Raw genomic sequence first — 16,291 nt, forward strand, 5'->3', positions numbered from 1 at the left:
AGGGAAACAGCATATTTTCTAATAAAACAACTACACTTGATTTATGTCTCTGGTCAGTAATTGCATGGTGGTTAACGAAAGAAGAAATACAAAACACACGGGTTTTCTGTAGCTTGTGGGGGGACAGACTACATGTGCTGGATCCCTGCCAGAGAGCTGTGACTCATAACATTACTTAAGGAAATCAGAGCAGTTCTGGAAGACACCCTGAGCCTCTGTGAGCCTCTATCACATACACAATGTATATGAAACAAACTCATTTACTGTCACTGGTGGATCACTCATGCCAGTGCCAGCTGTCTGATGAAAGGGCCATGTGTATTAAGGGCTGAAAATGAAAATCTCTTCTTCATACTAGTGAGTGGAAATTCTTAACCCTTTGTGTACCAGTGCACTCTTCTAGATCAACAATATTTTTATTGCCTCCAATGAGCATACTGGCATGAAAATGCAGAAAATGTTCAGGCGAGAGGGATACATACAAGGAATGTATCTCTTGTGAAAGGATTCACATTCTATACAATTAAAGGGATTGCAGTGAGAGTAGATTTACTATTAGGTATCCAGCAAGCTGTACTTTAAGGAAGTTTATCCTCACTATTAATATTCACATTTCCTGCAGTTATATTCCCTGATTTGATCATTAACCATTTTAGAACTAGGGTTTTTGGAGGCACTTGCAATGCCTTGTGGACCAAGAGGCTGGTGTTATGTTATTTTATCGTTGCCAAATGATTTATTGTAAGTAATAATAATTAGAAGAAATAATAATAATAATAATAATAGTTTTGTATTAGCAGAAGTGGTAGTAGCAGTAGTAGTAGTAGTTCTAGTAGTAGTAGTATCAGTAGTGACATGAGAGCTCAGTCCCATAAGCAGGTTGCGTATAATAGTAGAAGGCCCATGCACAGTGAATCCAATAGATCAGAGGGTTCGTCATACTGAATAACCCTCCTACATTCCTCTCAGACCAAAAAGAAAAGGAAACTGACATCACCCCAATTTCTCCCCCTGCTTTACTGTAGCAGTTTCACTTGTGTACTCTATAACTGCACAACATTGTCTGGCAGTTTCCAAACGATGTGGTTAACTAAAAACACATGTGTGATCCCCAGTTCTGGTCCCATATCTCCCTTCATGCATCGGAATACATATGTTTACAGGAATTCACACTGTGTACTGAATGACAAGGAGTCTGCCGCACAGAGAGGGTTCGTCCAGAAGGAAAGACAGAAAATGCCCCCATTCCCCATCTCGCCTAATATCTAATAGGATAAATCGTCTTAAATACTGATATTTTCAACATTAACACTATGGAACTAAAATATTTTATTATATTTATTATATTTTATTGCAATTTAAAGCAACTGTCTGTTGTTTTTTTTTTGTTTGTTTTTTTAAAAAAATAATATTTAGGGATACATCTGAAGGAGTCCTATATTCACTACTGCAATGGCTAAATCGTATTGATGACATCATCAAACATATTGGAAACAAACTCCAAAACAGTTTTTTTAAGTTACCCCAGTTCTAGTTATCAATAACAACTGCTCGATATAATGTAACCTGTTAAAAAAATCCCTCTCTTTCTGCAATTAATTTAGTAACCCCAATGTCATCTAGCAGACATGATACTTTGGGCTAAATAATCGGCAATAACTTTGGTGGAAAATGCTGCATTTTGATGATTTACAACATCAAAAAAAAACATGTTGATTTGAGAATTCAGTAAGAAACTATTTTATTTCATTGTGTTTATGTGATATATATATATATATATATATATATATATATATATATATATATATATATCGCATGATTGTTTTTATATTGGGCGATAAGTGGCTATGGATCTGAACTTTACATAACAAGGCCCCTTTAAACCCATTTGATTAGCTTAGTGATAAAGGGATCAATGAACTGCAAACTCAATTGTTATTGAAATGCGACTAACATAACAATTCGTTTTTCTAGCGGCACAACAAGCTCTGTGGTGACCAAATGTTTGGAGGCTGACTGAGAAAACCAGGATTGCAGCTCAATGTTTCAAGAGGTAGTCTGATTCTGATTTGGATTCTGATCCGGATACTGAGCTGGAGATAGCGAAATAATTGTGTGTGTGTGTGTGTAAGGGGGATCCAAATGAGACAATATTACAATATTGATCTTTGATATGGCTTTTTTTAGTTAAAATGGTAATTAAGGGCATTAACGTAATCACTCATAGTAATTTATAAAAATTAAATGTTCACTTTATCAAGAGCTGCTAGAATAAGTAATTTATTAAATGCATGCATTGTATAAAACCCGCTGCTCCAGTGTATAAATGTCAGTTCACATATACATAAACACAAGAAAGCCAACACATACCCCCACTCATATATAGTGTAGCTCCTACATACATTTAGATTTATATAGGGGCACACTGTACGCTCGTCCTTTCACACAATACATTCTAGGAAAAAAACAATCTAAGGGTTTCAGACAAAGCTAAGGCAACAGTCTTACATTTAATTTAACAGAAAAAAAAAGAAGCGGCAGCAATAACAAAGAGACAGACAGGGAGGGAGGGGGCAGACAAAAAGAAGATAAAAGCGTGGAGACAGGTAATAGCGCCCGGGGGCAGACAGCGCGTCTTTTCAGGTTGTGTCTACGGCGCTGCTAGCAGCGCTTACTGAAATCCTTAACTGACAGCAGGTAATTCTCTGCACTGGCTCCACTACCCCCTGCTGCCTCATGAACTACCTGTCTGATCACCTTCAACTGTCTGATCACCTGCCAACCATGTGATCACCTACCTACCTCTCTGATCACATACCGCTCTGATCACCCACCGACCTCTCTGATCACCCACCGACCTCTCTGATCACGTACCTACCTGTCTGATCACCTACAACCTGACTGATCACCCATCGACCTCTCTGATCACCTACCTAACTGTCTGATCACCTTGGTGTACCAGGTGTATTTTTTCCTGGGCATATTAAATGTTTACCAGTAAAGAAATAAGATTATATTTTAAAAAATGCACAATACATTTACCGCAATTAAGTAAATAAAAAACCTTCATACGTATTTGCAGCTTATAAAAGTGTTTTTTTAGGCACTGGTTTCAGAAGACACATTCAAGTTACCGTCTCGTTAAGATATATATATATATATATATATATATATATATATATATATATATATATATATATATATATATATATATATATATTAACACAGAGGAGCATTATTGTGGTTACGTGCAATCCTCTGTCACCTAGGTATTTTATCTGCACAATAAGACCCAGTAACTGTCACAGCTGCTTCCAGTCTGCAGACTGAATAGAGACCGTTCGAATACTATCATCAGGATGGTTGCCATGGAGACAGGAGATCTGTGCTTATCTCCCCTAAAGTAAGATTTTTTTTTGGAAGAATAAAGAAATACGTACTTGTACCCACCAGTTTGACACACACGGGTAAATACAGAAACATGCATGTGTGCATTTTAAATGAGCACGAAAGAATACACATCGAAAATATTCTGTACTAAATTCTGTTGACCAAAGAATAATTTTTCCTCATGGTCGAAATAATTTTATTTATCCAGAATATACAGTTTAATTCATCTATCTACATTTATTTACACGATTGAAATAAACATTGGAAAAAAAGTCTCTGGAGGGAAAAATGAGGTCATAGATTCAAGGCACCATTGTCATAGTGTCCACAGTTGCTTTAAAGTCAATCTGTAAAAAAAAGTCTCCTTTGAAATGCAATAAGTTACATGCAACAAGCTTTACACAATATACTTTGCTTTAAAAAAAATCCATGTATGCATTGGTTTGTAATTCTCCTTAATAATAAAACATGATAGTCCAAAAAATAATAATAATAATGATAAAAAATAAAAAAAAATCAAGATGGTTTTAGTAGAGTGTCCCTGATGCCAAAGCCAATGGGTGTTGTAGGGTACTATGGTTCTGCAGATGGGAGCTAAGGGAATTGGCTGAGGGGTACCAGACACCGGAGTTCTCCAGGTAAGTTGTGGCTGGGGAGTTGTTGGAGCTCTGAGGATGTGAATGCACATGAGGATGGTGGCTGAGGGACCTGGAGGATCCTTGGGGTTCCCAAACCACAGGAGACTGGGGGGAATTGCAAGCCATGGGGTCGCTTGAACTGGGACTATGCTCTGGAGGCAGCTCTCCATTTTTCATTATCTTCTTGATCTTTGATCTTTTATTTTGAAACCAGATTTTCACCTGCAAAAGAAATAACATTCCATTAGGGAAATAATGTTATGTGTTAACACATATATATATAATAAACCATATTACATCTTTACACATTGAAGCCAGAAATTCCAAGAGATCACATGAGAAATCATGTAACAAAAACAACTTTGAAGTATTAGGAACGGTCAAATTATAGGTTCTCCAAAGTAATTTCCGTTGCTTTAGGTTAAAATGCATTGTAAAAATATTGTAATGTAGCAAGAGAACAATTTAAACACAAGGCCATAGCACCCTGCAGCATACAGCACATCAATCATCTGCAAGGTTTCCTTTAAATGTGCCAGGCATACAGCTAAGAGGCTGAAATACTTTTCTTACATTTTAGGACAGACATGTTAGCTACAAATCTAAAAAAAATATATAAATATCTGAAAAGGAGATCTCTGCGGTTCGAAAGCATATGTAGCATTTTTTTTAGTCAAATAAAAGTAATTTATTTTGACTAGTTTTAGGTTCGGAATTGTACAGAATACCGCATAGGTATTGTGTATCGGGTTGTTGACTTATCAAACATAGTGATAATTTATATATATATATATATATATATATATATACACATATATATATAGTAATGTATATGTATATAGATATTTAGATATAGATATATCTATCTATAGCTCTCTATATAGATATATCCATTGATCAGAATACATGCAAATACGCAAAATAGTAAAATAATTTATGACACCTAGATTTTCTATAAAATCGTATTATACATAATACATACATTTTCTTCCATCTGCCTGCACTCACATCTATAGAATACATCACTGCCATTTTCAGATGGATGGGATTACAATTAATTAATGTGTAATTCATTTTATTGCTGTCTATGGGACAATTGGTATCCAATTAACTAAAATAAACTTTATTCACAGGTTTAGAGGGGTGAATTAATTTATGTGATTTACTAAAATTCATTTTGGTAATTTCTATTCAAACACTGGTGACTTCAGTCTGTGAGTCAGTAAAATTGTAGGATTTCGCAAAGATTTAAATTGCAAAGACTGAAAATGCTTTAGTCACGAAATCATTTTCAGTTCAAATGAGGACATGATTTCAACAAACTAAATAAATAAATCTTTGTGTCAAATGGGCGTATTTGTCTGAAAGCCAAGGAGGTTCATGATAAACCTATATCTGGCTCACATATAAAATTAATTTCAAGAAAGGGGGGGTATTACTTTTAATTTGGCTTTCATTATCATATTTCCAAATTCCAAGACTCGAAAATGAATTTAAAAAATAACATATTCAAAAACAAGATAAAATAAGATATTCAAGCTTAATGTCCTGTTTAAATCAAGTGTTCGTGAAAAAATTCTAGATCACCATATTAAAATATCCATGTGTTTCGTCTAAACACAGAATAACGAATAAAACATGTTTTGCAATTATATTGTGTCTAACTATGCCGACAGCTTGTGTCTAAACACACAATAACGAATATAAGAAATGTGCTTTTCTAGCTTCCAGAAGGCAGATTATTATTTGTTGATTTATATAGCGCCAACATATTCCGCAGAGAAGGTAAATACTTGGACTTGGAAAATAAGGAGACGAATCTGTTTTATGAAATAATACAAATACATAAATTAACTAAAAAAATGTATATGACCCCCTTTATACAGTGTCTGGATCTTTTGATCTCGTCCACACACCAGAAAGTACCCCATGACCCTACCTGTGTCTGAGTAAGTCCCAAGGAGGCTGCCAACTCCGCTCTCTCCGGCAGCGCTAAGTACTGCGTCTTCTGGAACCTCCTCTGGAGAGCTGCGAGCTGGAAACTGGAATAGATGGTCCGTGGTTTTCGGATTTTCTTTGGTTTCCCGTTAACCATTCTCACCTCGGGCTCAGATACTTCTTTTTCTGAACGAAAAAAAAATATATGTATCAGGTATTGTTAGCTCACGGTCCCTCTTTAAGATTCAAATAAACCTTGCATGCCTGTGATGCTCTCCATTTGTACGCAATTGGTCGCATGTTATGTTTAAATGGATACTCTCCTCTGTATGATATTAAACATAGATGTATGTGCATTATTATGTGTATTCCTTCTGGACAAAAAAATGGCATGTATTTTCCACTGTTTTCTCAAATTTCAATTCAATAGCAGCATGAGATTCATAATTAAAGCTAAAGATGTGATATATATATACATATATATATTTATATATATATACGCACACACACATATATACACACACACACACACACATATATATATATATATATACACACATATATATATATATGTGTGTGTATATATATATACACATATATATATATATAAATATATACACAAAGATATATATATATATATATATATATATACGTATATATATATATATATATATATATATATATACATATGTAAAAAATCTAGTAGTGTCATGCCGTGGTATATAGATAATTGAGTGCATAAATAATTAATATATTATCTATTTATCTATTATTGATATACAGAGCTAATACTATCTTTTGGATTGGATCAGCCAGTATCTGTAGTATGGGACTGTGTGCCCGATGTGCTATATTAGCCTGGATATGATTATTTATGCTTGCAAGTGACTATAATTTGTGAGGAAGCAGTGGGATCTGGCCATTCTATTTTGCCCAGAGGGGATAGCATGAGGTTGTGGTCATCCAGAGCTGGCACAGACTGCGAAGCGGGCACGCAAGGCACCAGATGGTGGGTCCAAGGGAAACCCCAGCCCAAGCCAGACACAGGATCCAAGGAGGGACAACACGAAGTTCAAAGCCCCAGAAAAAAGGCTGCTCTGTAATTTCTCCACTCCGCGGTTACTCTGGTCAGAGGAGACAGAGACAGCGGTTCACATCTAAAACTGGAGCAAAGGCTCCTTACACAATGTCTGGAGCTGCTCCCCCTCCTCCCCCAATACAACCCAACAATGAGTCTTTACAGAGAGAGAGAGACCCCCAGAAACAGCCCAACAATGGCACTACACAGACACACAGCCCCCCAAACTTTATCACACAACACATCCACAAACACGCACGAAAAGCCTGAGAAAATTCACAAACAACCCAAAAAAGAAATTTACCCAAACCACAAATTCACTTTCAAAGACAATGTCCCATCATCTACAGAGTCCGCAATGGCGTTTCTTCTCTTTTAAGTCCAAATACCCTCTTAGAAAATACAGAATTAATCTTCCTAACGAATATCCTACATGTGGGTCCGAATTTCACAAATAACTTCGTGGCTATTATAGAAAAGATACTCAAAAAATATTCTAATTAACGCCCCCAAAATAATGTAACAATGTCTTCCCCACCAATAACATGCAGCTGACAAAATTTAACAGAAAATGTCATATTATGCATTACAAAAATTATTAGTGGGAAAAATAAACTTGGATAGAAGCTAAGAGAAACTGATAGCTTTTATTGGGCAAATACATATAAATCATGCAGTCACATAAACCTTCAGAACCGCAGAAATCTCTTCTTCAGATGGACCCTGAAAGCTTAACATATATTTTATGTTGGCCAAATAAAAGCTTCTCCATCAAAACATATATACACACATGACTAATGAATAACATCAATGTTCCTGTTGACACTCCCAGCCCTTTTGCCCTAAAAATAATTTGCTACTAGAAAAAAAAAGGGTGACGGGTTTGTTATGTGGCCGTTGCTGTGGTCTCTTTTTTTTGCCTGAGCAATACCGCGAACCCTTGCCGGGACTGCCGGCTTTGTAAGCACTACCGCTGCCGGCTATGCGAGCCGTGACTTTCATTGTGTTTAGCTTTGTTTGTTGTGTTCTTTGGAAATATCTCTGCGGTTTGTTATGGTGCTGACTGGAGGCGCCTCGGTTATAAATGGAAAGAGATAAAAACCTTGAAGGAAGAAGCTGAGACGTGGTGTGCAGACTGCAGCCGGACCACAACTAGGAATAACTACCCGCACAGACACTACGACTCAGTCCAAGCCACTCACTGCACAGCCAATGAAACATACACACATATACAATTCTGTACATTAAATATTGTGTGTGTATATATATATATATATATATATACACACACAAATACAATTATGTACATTAAATATTGTGTGTGTATATATATATATATATATATATATATATATACACACACAAATACAATTATGTACATTAAATATTGTATATATACCCACACACATATACAAATCAAATCAAATTATGTAACTTAATTATCGTATATATATATATATATATATACACACACAATTATGTACAAATATATTGTGTGTATATATATAATACACACACATATACACAGCCAATGAAACATACACACATTAAATAATGTATATATATACAACATACACACACATATACAATTATGTACATTAAATATCGTATGTATATATATATATATACACACACACACACATACACAATTATGTACATTAAATATCGTATGTATATATATATATATATATATATATATACACACACACACACACAATTATGTACATAAAATATTGTATATATACCTACACACATATACAAATACAATTATGTACATTAAGAATTGTATATATACACACACATATACAATGATGTACAAAAGATATTGTGTGAATATATATAATACACACACATATAAATTTATGTACATTAAATATTGTATATATATATATATATATATATATATAATGTGTTAAGGCAAAACGCACTCTTTAAAAAATATAACATATATATACACACACACACATATAATATTTTATATACATAAATGTATATAGGTGTTCATGCAATATGCATAGCACTCTTTTTATCCCCTTGCAGTTCATCCCAATAACTATTGCCATTTCCACCGGTAGGTTGGTGCCCCACAGCCCACATGTACCCCTCCATGTCCTCCTACCTGGCTGGCTGCTGGGTGGCTGTACCCTGTTGTAAGCCCCGCTGTACTGGTGATGAGGGTGATATGGACTCCCGTAGCTGTATTCAGCGTAAGCCTTGGCAGGATAGTTCCCGGCAGAGCCATTCATGCCATGATACTGGTACTGGTAAGCATTGAGAGCCTTTCCATATGTAGCCGAGGTGGGCGAACAGTAGCCATGGTGAGGGTGGGCACCGGCTCCTCCGGGGCTGTAATAGCCCGAATCTGTAGCTGTGGATTCAGGTAAAGTGGGGGAATCCTGCGATGGGTGATGCATGATGCTAGGCGCCTGGAAGGAGGTCTGGAAGTCACTCGCACGGATGGTGGGAACTCTCCTCTCATATACCCCTGTCATGCTCTGGGGGTGGGGTGGCTGAGATCAGGACTCTAGAAGCTGCTGGACGAGAAGTTTTGCTCAGGCAGCCATAGCAGAGCTGAAACTGTCTGTAAAATAATGAGAGGGAGTCTGAGGAGGGTTCCTGGGTGATCAAGTCAGTTTGAGCTGGAGGAGGAGGGAGAGGGAGGAGGAGAGGCTGTGAGTGGCTGTGTGTGCAGAGAGTGCTGGCTGAGGCTCTCCGTAGGCTTGGTTAAATCCATAATTGCCCTCTTACGCACAGCAGGGTGGAGAATGTGGTGCCATTGGCCAGGGCATCAGAAAGCAACAGCAACACCCTAACCCGTCCAACTAGTTCACAAAACAAAGCTGCACTACAACAACAAGCCAACGGGACACAAAGAGGTCCCACTTTGACCCCCCAATCACACCCACAGAGCAGCAGTCCAGATCCCACCACACAGTGGGACCGGCGCTTTACAGCCAGGACCAGCAATGCAAATAAAAGGAATGAGAAAACTTTACATAAAGTGCTTTTTGCAGACACAACTAAATGATTTTAGATTGAATACAGGGGTAACGTTACTGCCCCCTCCGTACCCTTGACGTTTATATGTCCAACTACACTTTACAGGGCTTTATCATATTTACTAACACATGGCAAGAAATAATGTAATTATTTTAACTTCTATAAAGAATACACAAGTAAATAAACACATCTATACTCATACTGTTCAGATGGTGTAAATCCAGAGCATCTAGAAGCAATGTGTGGTATCAGGTCATATACATCTAGAGCATTGATCCAAAAGCAATGCATGGATCGGCTAATATGAATCCAGATCATCCATCCAGAAGCAATGTATGGCTGAAATCATAGAAATAGAGGGCACATATCCAGAAGCAATGTATAGACCAGATAATATAACCCAGAGCACATATCCAGTAGCAATGTATGGATCAGATAATATAACCCAGAGCACATATCCAGTAGCAATGTATGGATCAGATAATATAAATCCAGAGCACCTATCCGGAAGCAATGTATGCATCAGATAATAAAAATCCAAACCAATCCAACCAGTAGCAGGCTATTGATCAGATATACGTCCAGACTTTTGATGCCAGATACCTCCTAATCATGCGTTGTTACCACTTCCAATATCTGATCACTAATTGCCTAGCGATTTGCTCCTGTTTGGGGATAAACAGATGTCTGGACAGACTGGCTATCAGCACATTGTTATTTATGGAACAAATTAGGTGTTTTCTCCAAACACACAGTCACACACCAGTTAATGCATTTATTGGGCATTCTTGTTTCCATTTAGCAGCACAAATCACACTCTATGTTTAATGGGATGCATATCTATAAGGGAAATCATTACTATCCCCTGGGTAACTGCCAAAGATAGATTGAGATTCACACGTAATAATTACGGTCTTTTCAGCAATTAATTAAACACAATTTACCAACGTGATGCTATGTAAAAACCATTAGATATGTAGAAGTACACATTATTTGTGTACAGGTATACATAAGTGTTGTATAAAATGTTTTCTTTTTTTTTTGTATAATAGTATATAAGTGTAAGTATGTGTGTGTGATGGCTGCATTTCTAGAAACATAAATGCAGGCTTATTCGCAACCAGTTAACGATATAGAATAGACATGGTGTTTTATCTTAACTCTTAATGCAATCTATCAATCTAGAACAGACAATATATTAGCCTTTTAGTAATAATTCTCTTAATATTAATTAAATCAAATACAATTACATTTAATAGATTTTATATAGAACCTGTGTTAAAAAAAAACAGTTCACCAACTTTGTAAATAACAAGTTAAAGTTACCGTCTCCTGCCAGATGTGTTCTCTAGATCCTTTCTCCTGTGGTGTTCATTTCCAAATAGGGGAATCTATTTACCTGTTAAATAATATACATTGTATACAGTGTCTTATCCTTTGAAATCCTGCACTCTTCTAGAGAAGGGTATAACACCCTTATTTAAACATTTTGCTACAGACACATCATAGTTTGAACTTGTTGTGTTCATGCTGGATTATTGTTTTCCCTAAACAGGGATATTCAGTAATACACAGTGAGACTTGTAGAGTTTGTGGAATGCCTGGCTTGGGCATGGAAGTTGTGGGAACTTGGTATCCATTACCAAACAAGGCATGCACATGAGTCCATACCCCAAACTGGTGGGTGCTGAATGTATTTTTTTTCTTTTTAACCCCTTTTTACCCATAGACAAGAGATCCAGATTTTTTTCTGTGTTCCACAATAAACCCATTGTTCTTCGGTAAAAACTTCACTTGGAGAAAAAGACTGATGAGGACTAGAGTTTCAATGAGTCCGACTTTATGTTGTGTTTTACTTTTTACTGAGTGAAAGTAAAATTTAGAATTTACAGACTCCTAGTCTTCTTTTTCAATCTCACATGGAGATGGACAACACCAGAACGTCATCCCCCAAAACTATTCACTTGCAGCAACACGTATAAGAAGTACCATGTATTTCTGATTTCTGCTTCTGCTGTAGAGTTATTAGGATGATAGCTGTAGTTACAGCGCCACCTAGTGGGGAAAACAGTCTCTCCCTTTTTTGCTGCCAGTTCGTCATTGTAGTATATGTTTGCCATTTAAAGCATACATTATTATATTATTATTATTATTATTATTATTATTATTATTATTATTACCAATTCGTGTTTTTTAAATTATTATTTATGAATTTATTTTATAGCATGGGGTCTTTGAGGTGCCCATTGCATTGTAACTGCAGGTTATTACGAATTTGTAAAAAATATCTATTAGGATTTACATGATGTCAGGGTTTTGGACCCCTTTTACTTGTTTTCTTTTTCTGCATTATTTTCTGGATTTGCCCCTTTAGCTTAGAATTTTGCATTCATATTTTGGTGTCTTAAACATTCTCTATGACAGTTGTCTATAGGCTCCTGGGCATACTGGTATCTGAACATCTGCCGGATGGAACAACATTAAAGTGCGCTTGTAATTGAAAAATGACAAGATGTCACTTTTGCACAAGCCAATTGACTGGGAAACGTATAGAAAAAAAGGTATTTCAAATCAAAATGCACCCTCTCCTATTATAGCGGCACAGAGGTAAAAACTAAAAGTATGGATGACGGGTGTTCTATGCCCAGATGGGCGCAACCTCAATCCTCTCCATTATGAAACTGCACGTTCAGCATTCTGGGATTAAATGGAAGGAAGTCTGAGTTAGCGTACATGAGCGTGCATCACCTAGTTAGAATTTTTTTTAACCCCTAGTAACCATCATCTTAAGCATTCAGGTAAGTAGCAAGCAAAGTATTTTTTGGAGACCCATGAGCTGCACCCGGGCAAGTAGTTATTATTGATTCATAAAAGCTGAGTGCAAGCCTTGTTAACTTAAGACATATATATATATATATATATATATATATATATACTGTATAGATACACGTCATAGTAATTTTGCTATTACTGTGTATATGATTGCGTTGTACTTACCTGCAGTGTACTGTCACTTTTTTTGATGACAGGTCCACTTTAAGAAAATGTAGTCTGGTAATGACTGCTCAGTTGCTATGGTGAACTGTGTTAGGGAACAGTACTGAGTAGATGCTGAGCTGAGATAGAGGACATGTTTTGTGTAAGATGCGTGTACATGGACGGTTTCTGATTACCTAAATAAACACTTATAGGCTAATGGAATTACCACACTGCAAAATTTGGGCTAGACTTAAATTATTAGTGCTTTAAACTTGAAGCAATTTGTTCAAAGTAATTCAGCTATTAAAAATGAGGGTTGTGGGGAATGGTACAGTCAGTAAAGCTTTATGGGTTCCAGCCTCCATAGGGGCCCCATATACCTGACTGGTGTTCTCCCTTTCACATTCCTACCATGAATAGAGATGCATTGGTTTTCAAGTTAAGAACTTGTAGCATGGGGGACAGGAGAGCTGTATGCTTGTTAGCATGGCGGCCCTGAGGTTAGAGTTTTTTCAAGCACAAGGGACCCCTGAAGTAGATAGTTGGGGTTGGACATAATGGGCTGAGATACTATACAGGCCTGCTAAGCCGATACAGGGCCCCCCAAAGTTCTGATGGTCTTGTAGTCAATGTTTTTCTTGGTGATTCTTATTATTAGTATATGGCCATTGTGAACACCCCTAGTGCAGTGGCAGAGGGGAGAAAAAAAATTCAGGTTAGCACACAGGGCCAAACTGATTCAAAATGTGCACCAATAACACACAAGATGAAGCAGTGAGGAAAACCACTTCATTGTCCCATAGTGTTATGTACTAGGCAGTATGAAAGGTAGATGGACACACAGTGATGAATTTGGGCCTAGGGCAGCAGATCCAGGGCACAGTAGCCCCTCTGCCACATAACAGGGAGCTTCAGGCTTCCTGCAATGCCACTACTCAATGCGTGGGTTAAAAGGAAGATCACTGACCTCCCAACCAGCCCATTAACACTCCGGAGGGCTGTGCACAGTCTTCCATTGTTTCCTTCCATACCGTGCTTTATTTAAAAGTGGAGAGCTGGGATATCAGGTCATGTCCTGATTCTCAGAAGTAAGGACAGCAAAGTGGGCAGGAGGTTCTCATGCAGAGTGTGGCCACATATACCCAGCCATCAGCCACACACCGAGGAGCCTGATATGCCACAGGAGTGGTAGTATCCGTAAGTGTTGTGAGTCAAGTGATTCAAATGTAACCTCGGCCTGTTTTATTCAATGACCTGCTTTGCATGATTCAAGAAGTTACTGCATCCATTGAGATCACCCTAAATTTGGGGGTTATGTCAGAATAATGCTGATAGAACAACAATGTGGATACAGTAGGAGTGTATTCCAGAATAAAGGAGCCATCAGACAAAAAGCTATGTAGAGACCACAAAAGAACAGGAGATCACAGTGTCTTTAGGCACTTTATTTTTGAACACACCTCATCCTCCTACATGCACATAAAGGGGCAGGTGTGTCCAATCATTTTGTCTCACACTGTTCTGTGATAGCCAGAACACATACACACCCCTTCCCCACCCGGACATTCCACGAGGTTCTACCTGCAGCCGGCCTCCTGCCGTGTCTTACAGTAGTGCTTCAGGGCAGGCTCATCTCATCAAGGTGATGGACTTTCTCACTCTGAATTCGGCTGTGTGTGGCAGATGGGCATGCATGTGCCAATGAAATGCTTTAGCATTGCCCCTGCATCTTTCTTCACATTCCCTCCACAAGAACGCATCTGAGACAGCTACAAGGTTTGTATTCCAAAGGTGGTCCTAGGTGGTCTGCAGGATGGATCTAGAAGGCCTGCTCACCCACTAGGGTAAATAATTTAAACATAGGGCATTACATTAAATTTATTTATAGCGTGCCAGCAGATTCTGTAGCACTATTGCAATAGGGGGGCGGTATAGATTAACAGTAAAAAATACAATTTGACAATAAGATGAAGACATGTTAAGCCATACTGGCACAGGAGAAGAAGAGGACCCTGCTCTTGTGAGTTTACAATCCATTAATGGGGACCTTGAGGGTAGTTTTTAGGGACACTTGAACTGAACTTGGCACAAGAATCTGCTCAGGTACTGAGAGCTGTCCTCAGATGTATCCCCACTGAGCCTCGGCTGCCCCCTGCATCTTTCTATAGACTTTACAATTAACTCATCAGGATTACAGGTGCCGAGTGAGCCTTCAAATACAGTTAGAGAATTTACTAGAATGTGTGTCTGTCTCACATTGTACAAGGTCATAACTGTTAGGAAATCAAATAATCCATGTTGGGGGATAGTCAATGTGTGAAACTGTTCCTTTTTTATTTCACAGAAACTTTATGAAGACCCTAGTAGGAGGAGGACCGGAGTGTGAAGACATGAGTTGAATCTCCAAAGCTTGTATTACGGGTTGCCTCTCGTAAAATGGGTGTAGGGTGATATTGCTAAGTGTGTATAGGAAAAACTTCTTCACAACATCCAGCCAAGTGAAGAACACTCTCCAGGAGTTAGGCGTATCATTATCCAAGTATAACATATAACACAAGAGAAGAGTTCACAAGAACAAGTACAGAGGGTTCACTACAAGGTGCAAACTATTCATAAGGACAGAAAGGACATATTAGACTTTACCAAAAAGAAACATTCTGGAACAGCATTCTTTCAGCATATAAAACTAAGATCAACCTGTATTGTACCGGGATTTTTGAGCATGCATTTTACTTGCTGAAAACAAAACTTAAGGCAGAAAGACCCACAAACAAACAATGTCTGAATACAGCTGCAGTAAAGGCCTGACACAGCATCACAAAGAAGACAACCCAGCAGTGTGTCAAGATAATGGATGGGATGGTGTGACACCATGGGTGTGCTGTGAAATATACACATTCTAAAAACAAAAATAAAAAGGAGCAAAGTAAAATGCCTGTATGAGCCCATATAAAAGCAAGCTTGCTCTCCATCCACAATTTGCAAAGTTACCAGTGTTCTTTAAGGATCCTAGGTGAAGACACGAAAATAAAGCCTCAAAAAGCCTTTAATGGGCAGTAAGTAGAGGAAGGTGGGCAAGGGTATAAGCATGGGCCACACACCACTCCACTGTCAGGAAAAAGAAGAAACTGAACCGGATACCTTGGGAAGCAGGGCGTGATCCAGAGCCCCCATATCACCCTAAAGAGTTCTCAGGTATATGCTTTACATTATTTGACAGAAGTTATATGGCACAAATTATAATGATATAAACACCTGACTTAATCCA

The 16,291-nt window shown here is 37.7% G+C and overlaps 1 protein-coding gene across 1 annotated transcript; it reads right to left on the minus strand.

The window, feature by feature from the left end:
- Positions 1–3,538: 3,538 nt before the first annotated feature.
- DLX5 (distal-less homeobox 5) lies at positions 3,539–9,723 on the minus strand. The gene is made up of 3 exons (XM_053467752.1): positions 9,164–9,723; positions 5,968–6,152; positions 3,539–4,250 (listed from the first exon to the last, which is right to left on the minus strand). Exons 1-3 carry the CDS (start codon positions 9,534–9,536, stop codon positions 3,918–3,920), a joined length of 891 nt encoding a protein of 296 aa, XP_053323727.1. The 5' UTR covers positions 9,537–9,723; the 3' UTR covers positions 3,539–3,917.
- Positions 9,724–16,291: the final 6,568 nt, after the last annotated feature.

Source organism: Spea bombifrons, chromosome 5 (genome assembly GCF_027358695.1).
Source record: "Spea bombifrons isolate aSpeBom1 chromosome 5, aSpeBom1.2.pri, whole genome shotgun sequence".
NCBI lineage: Eukaryota > Metazoa > Chordata > Amphibia > Anura > Pelobatidae > Spea > Spea bombifrons.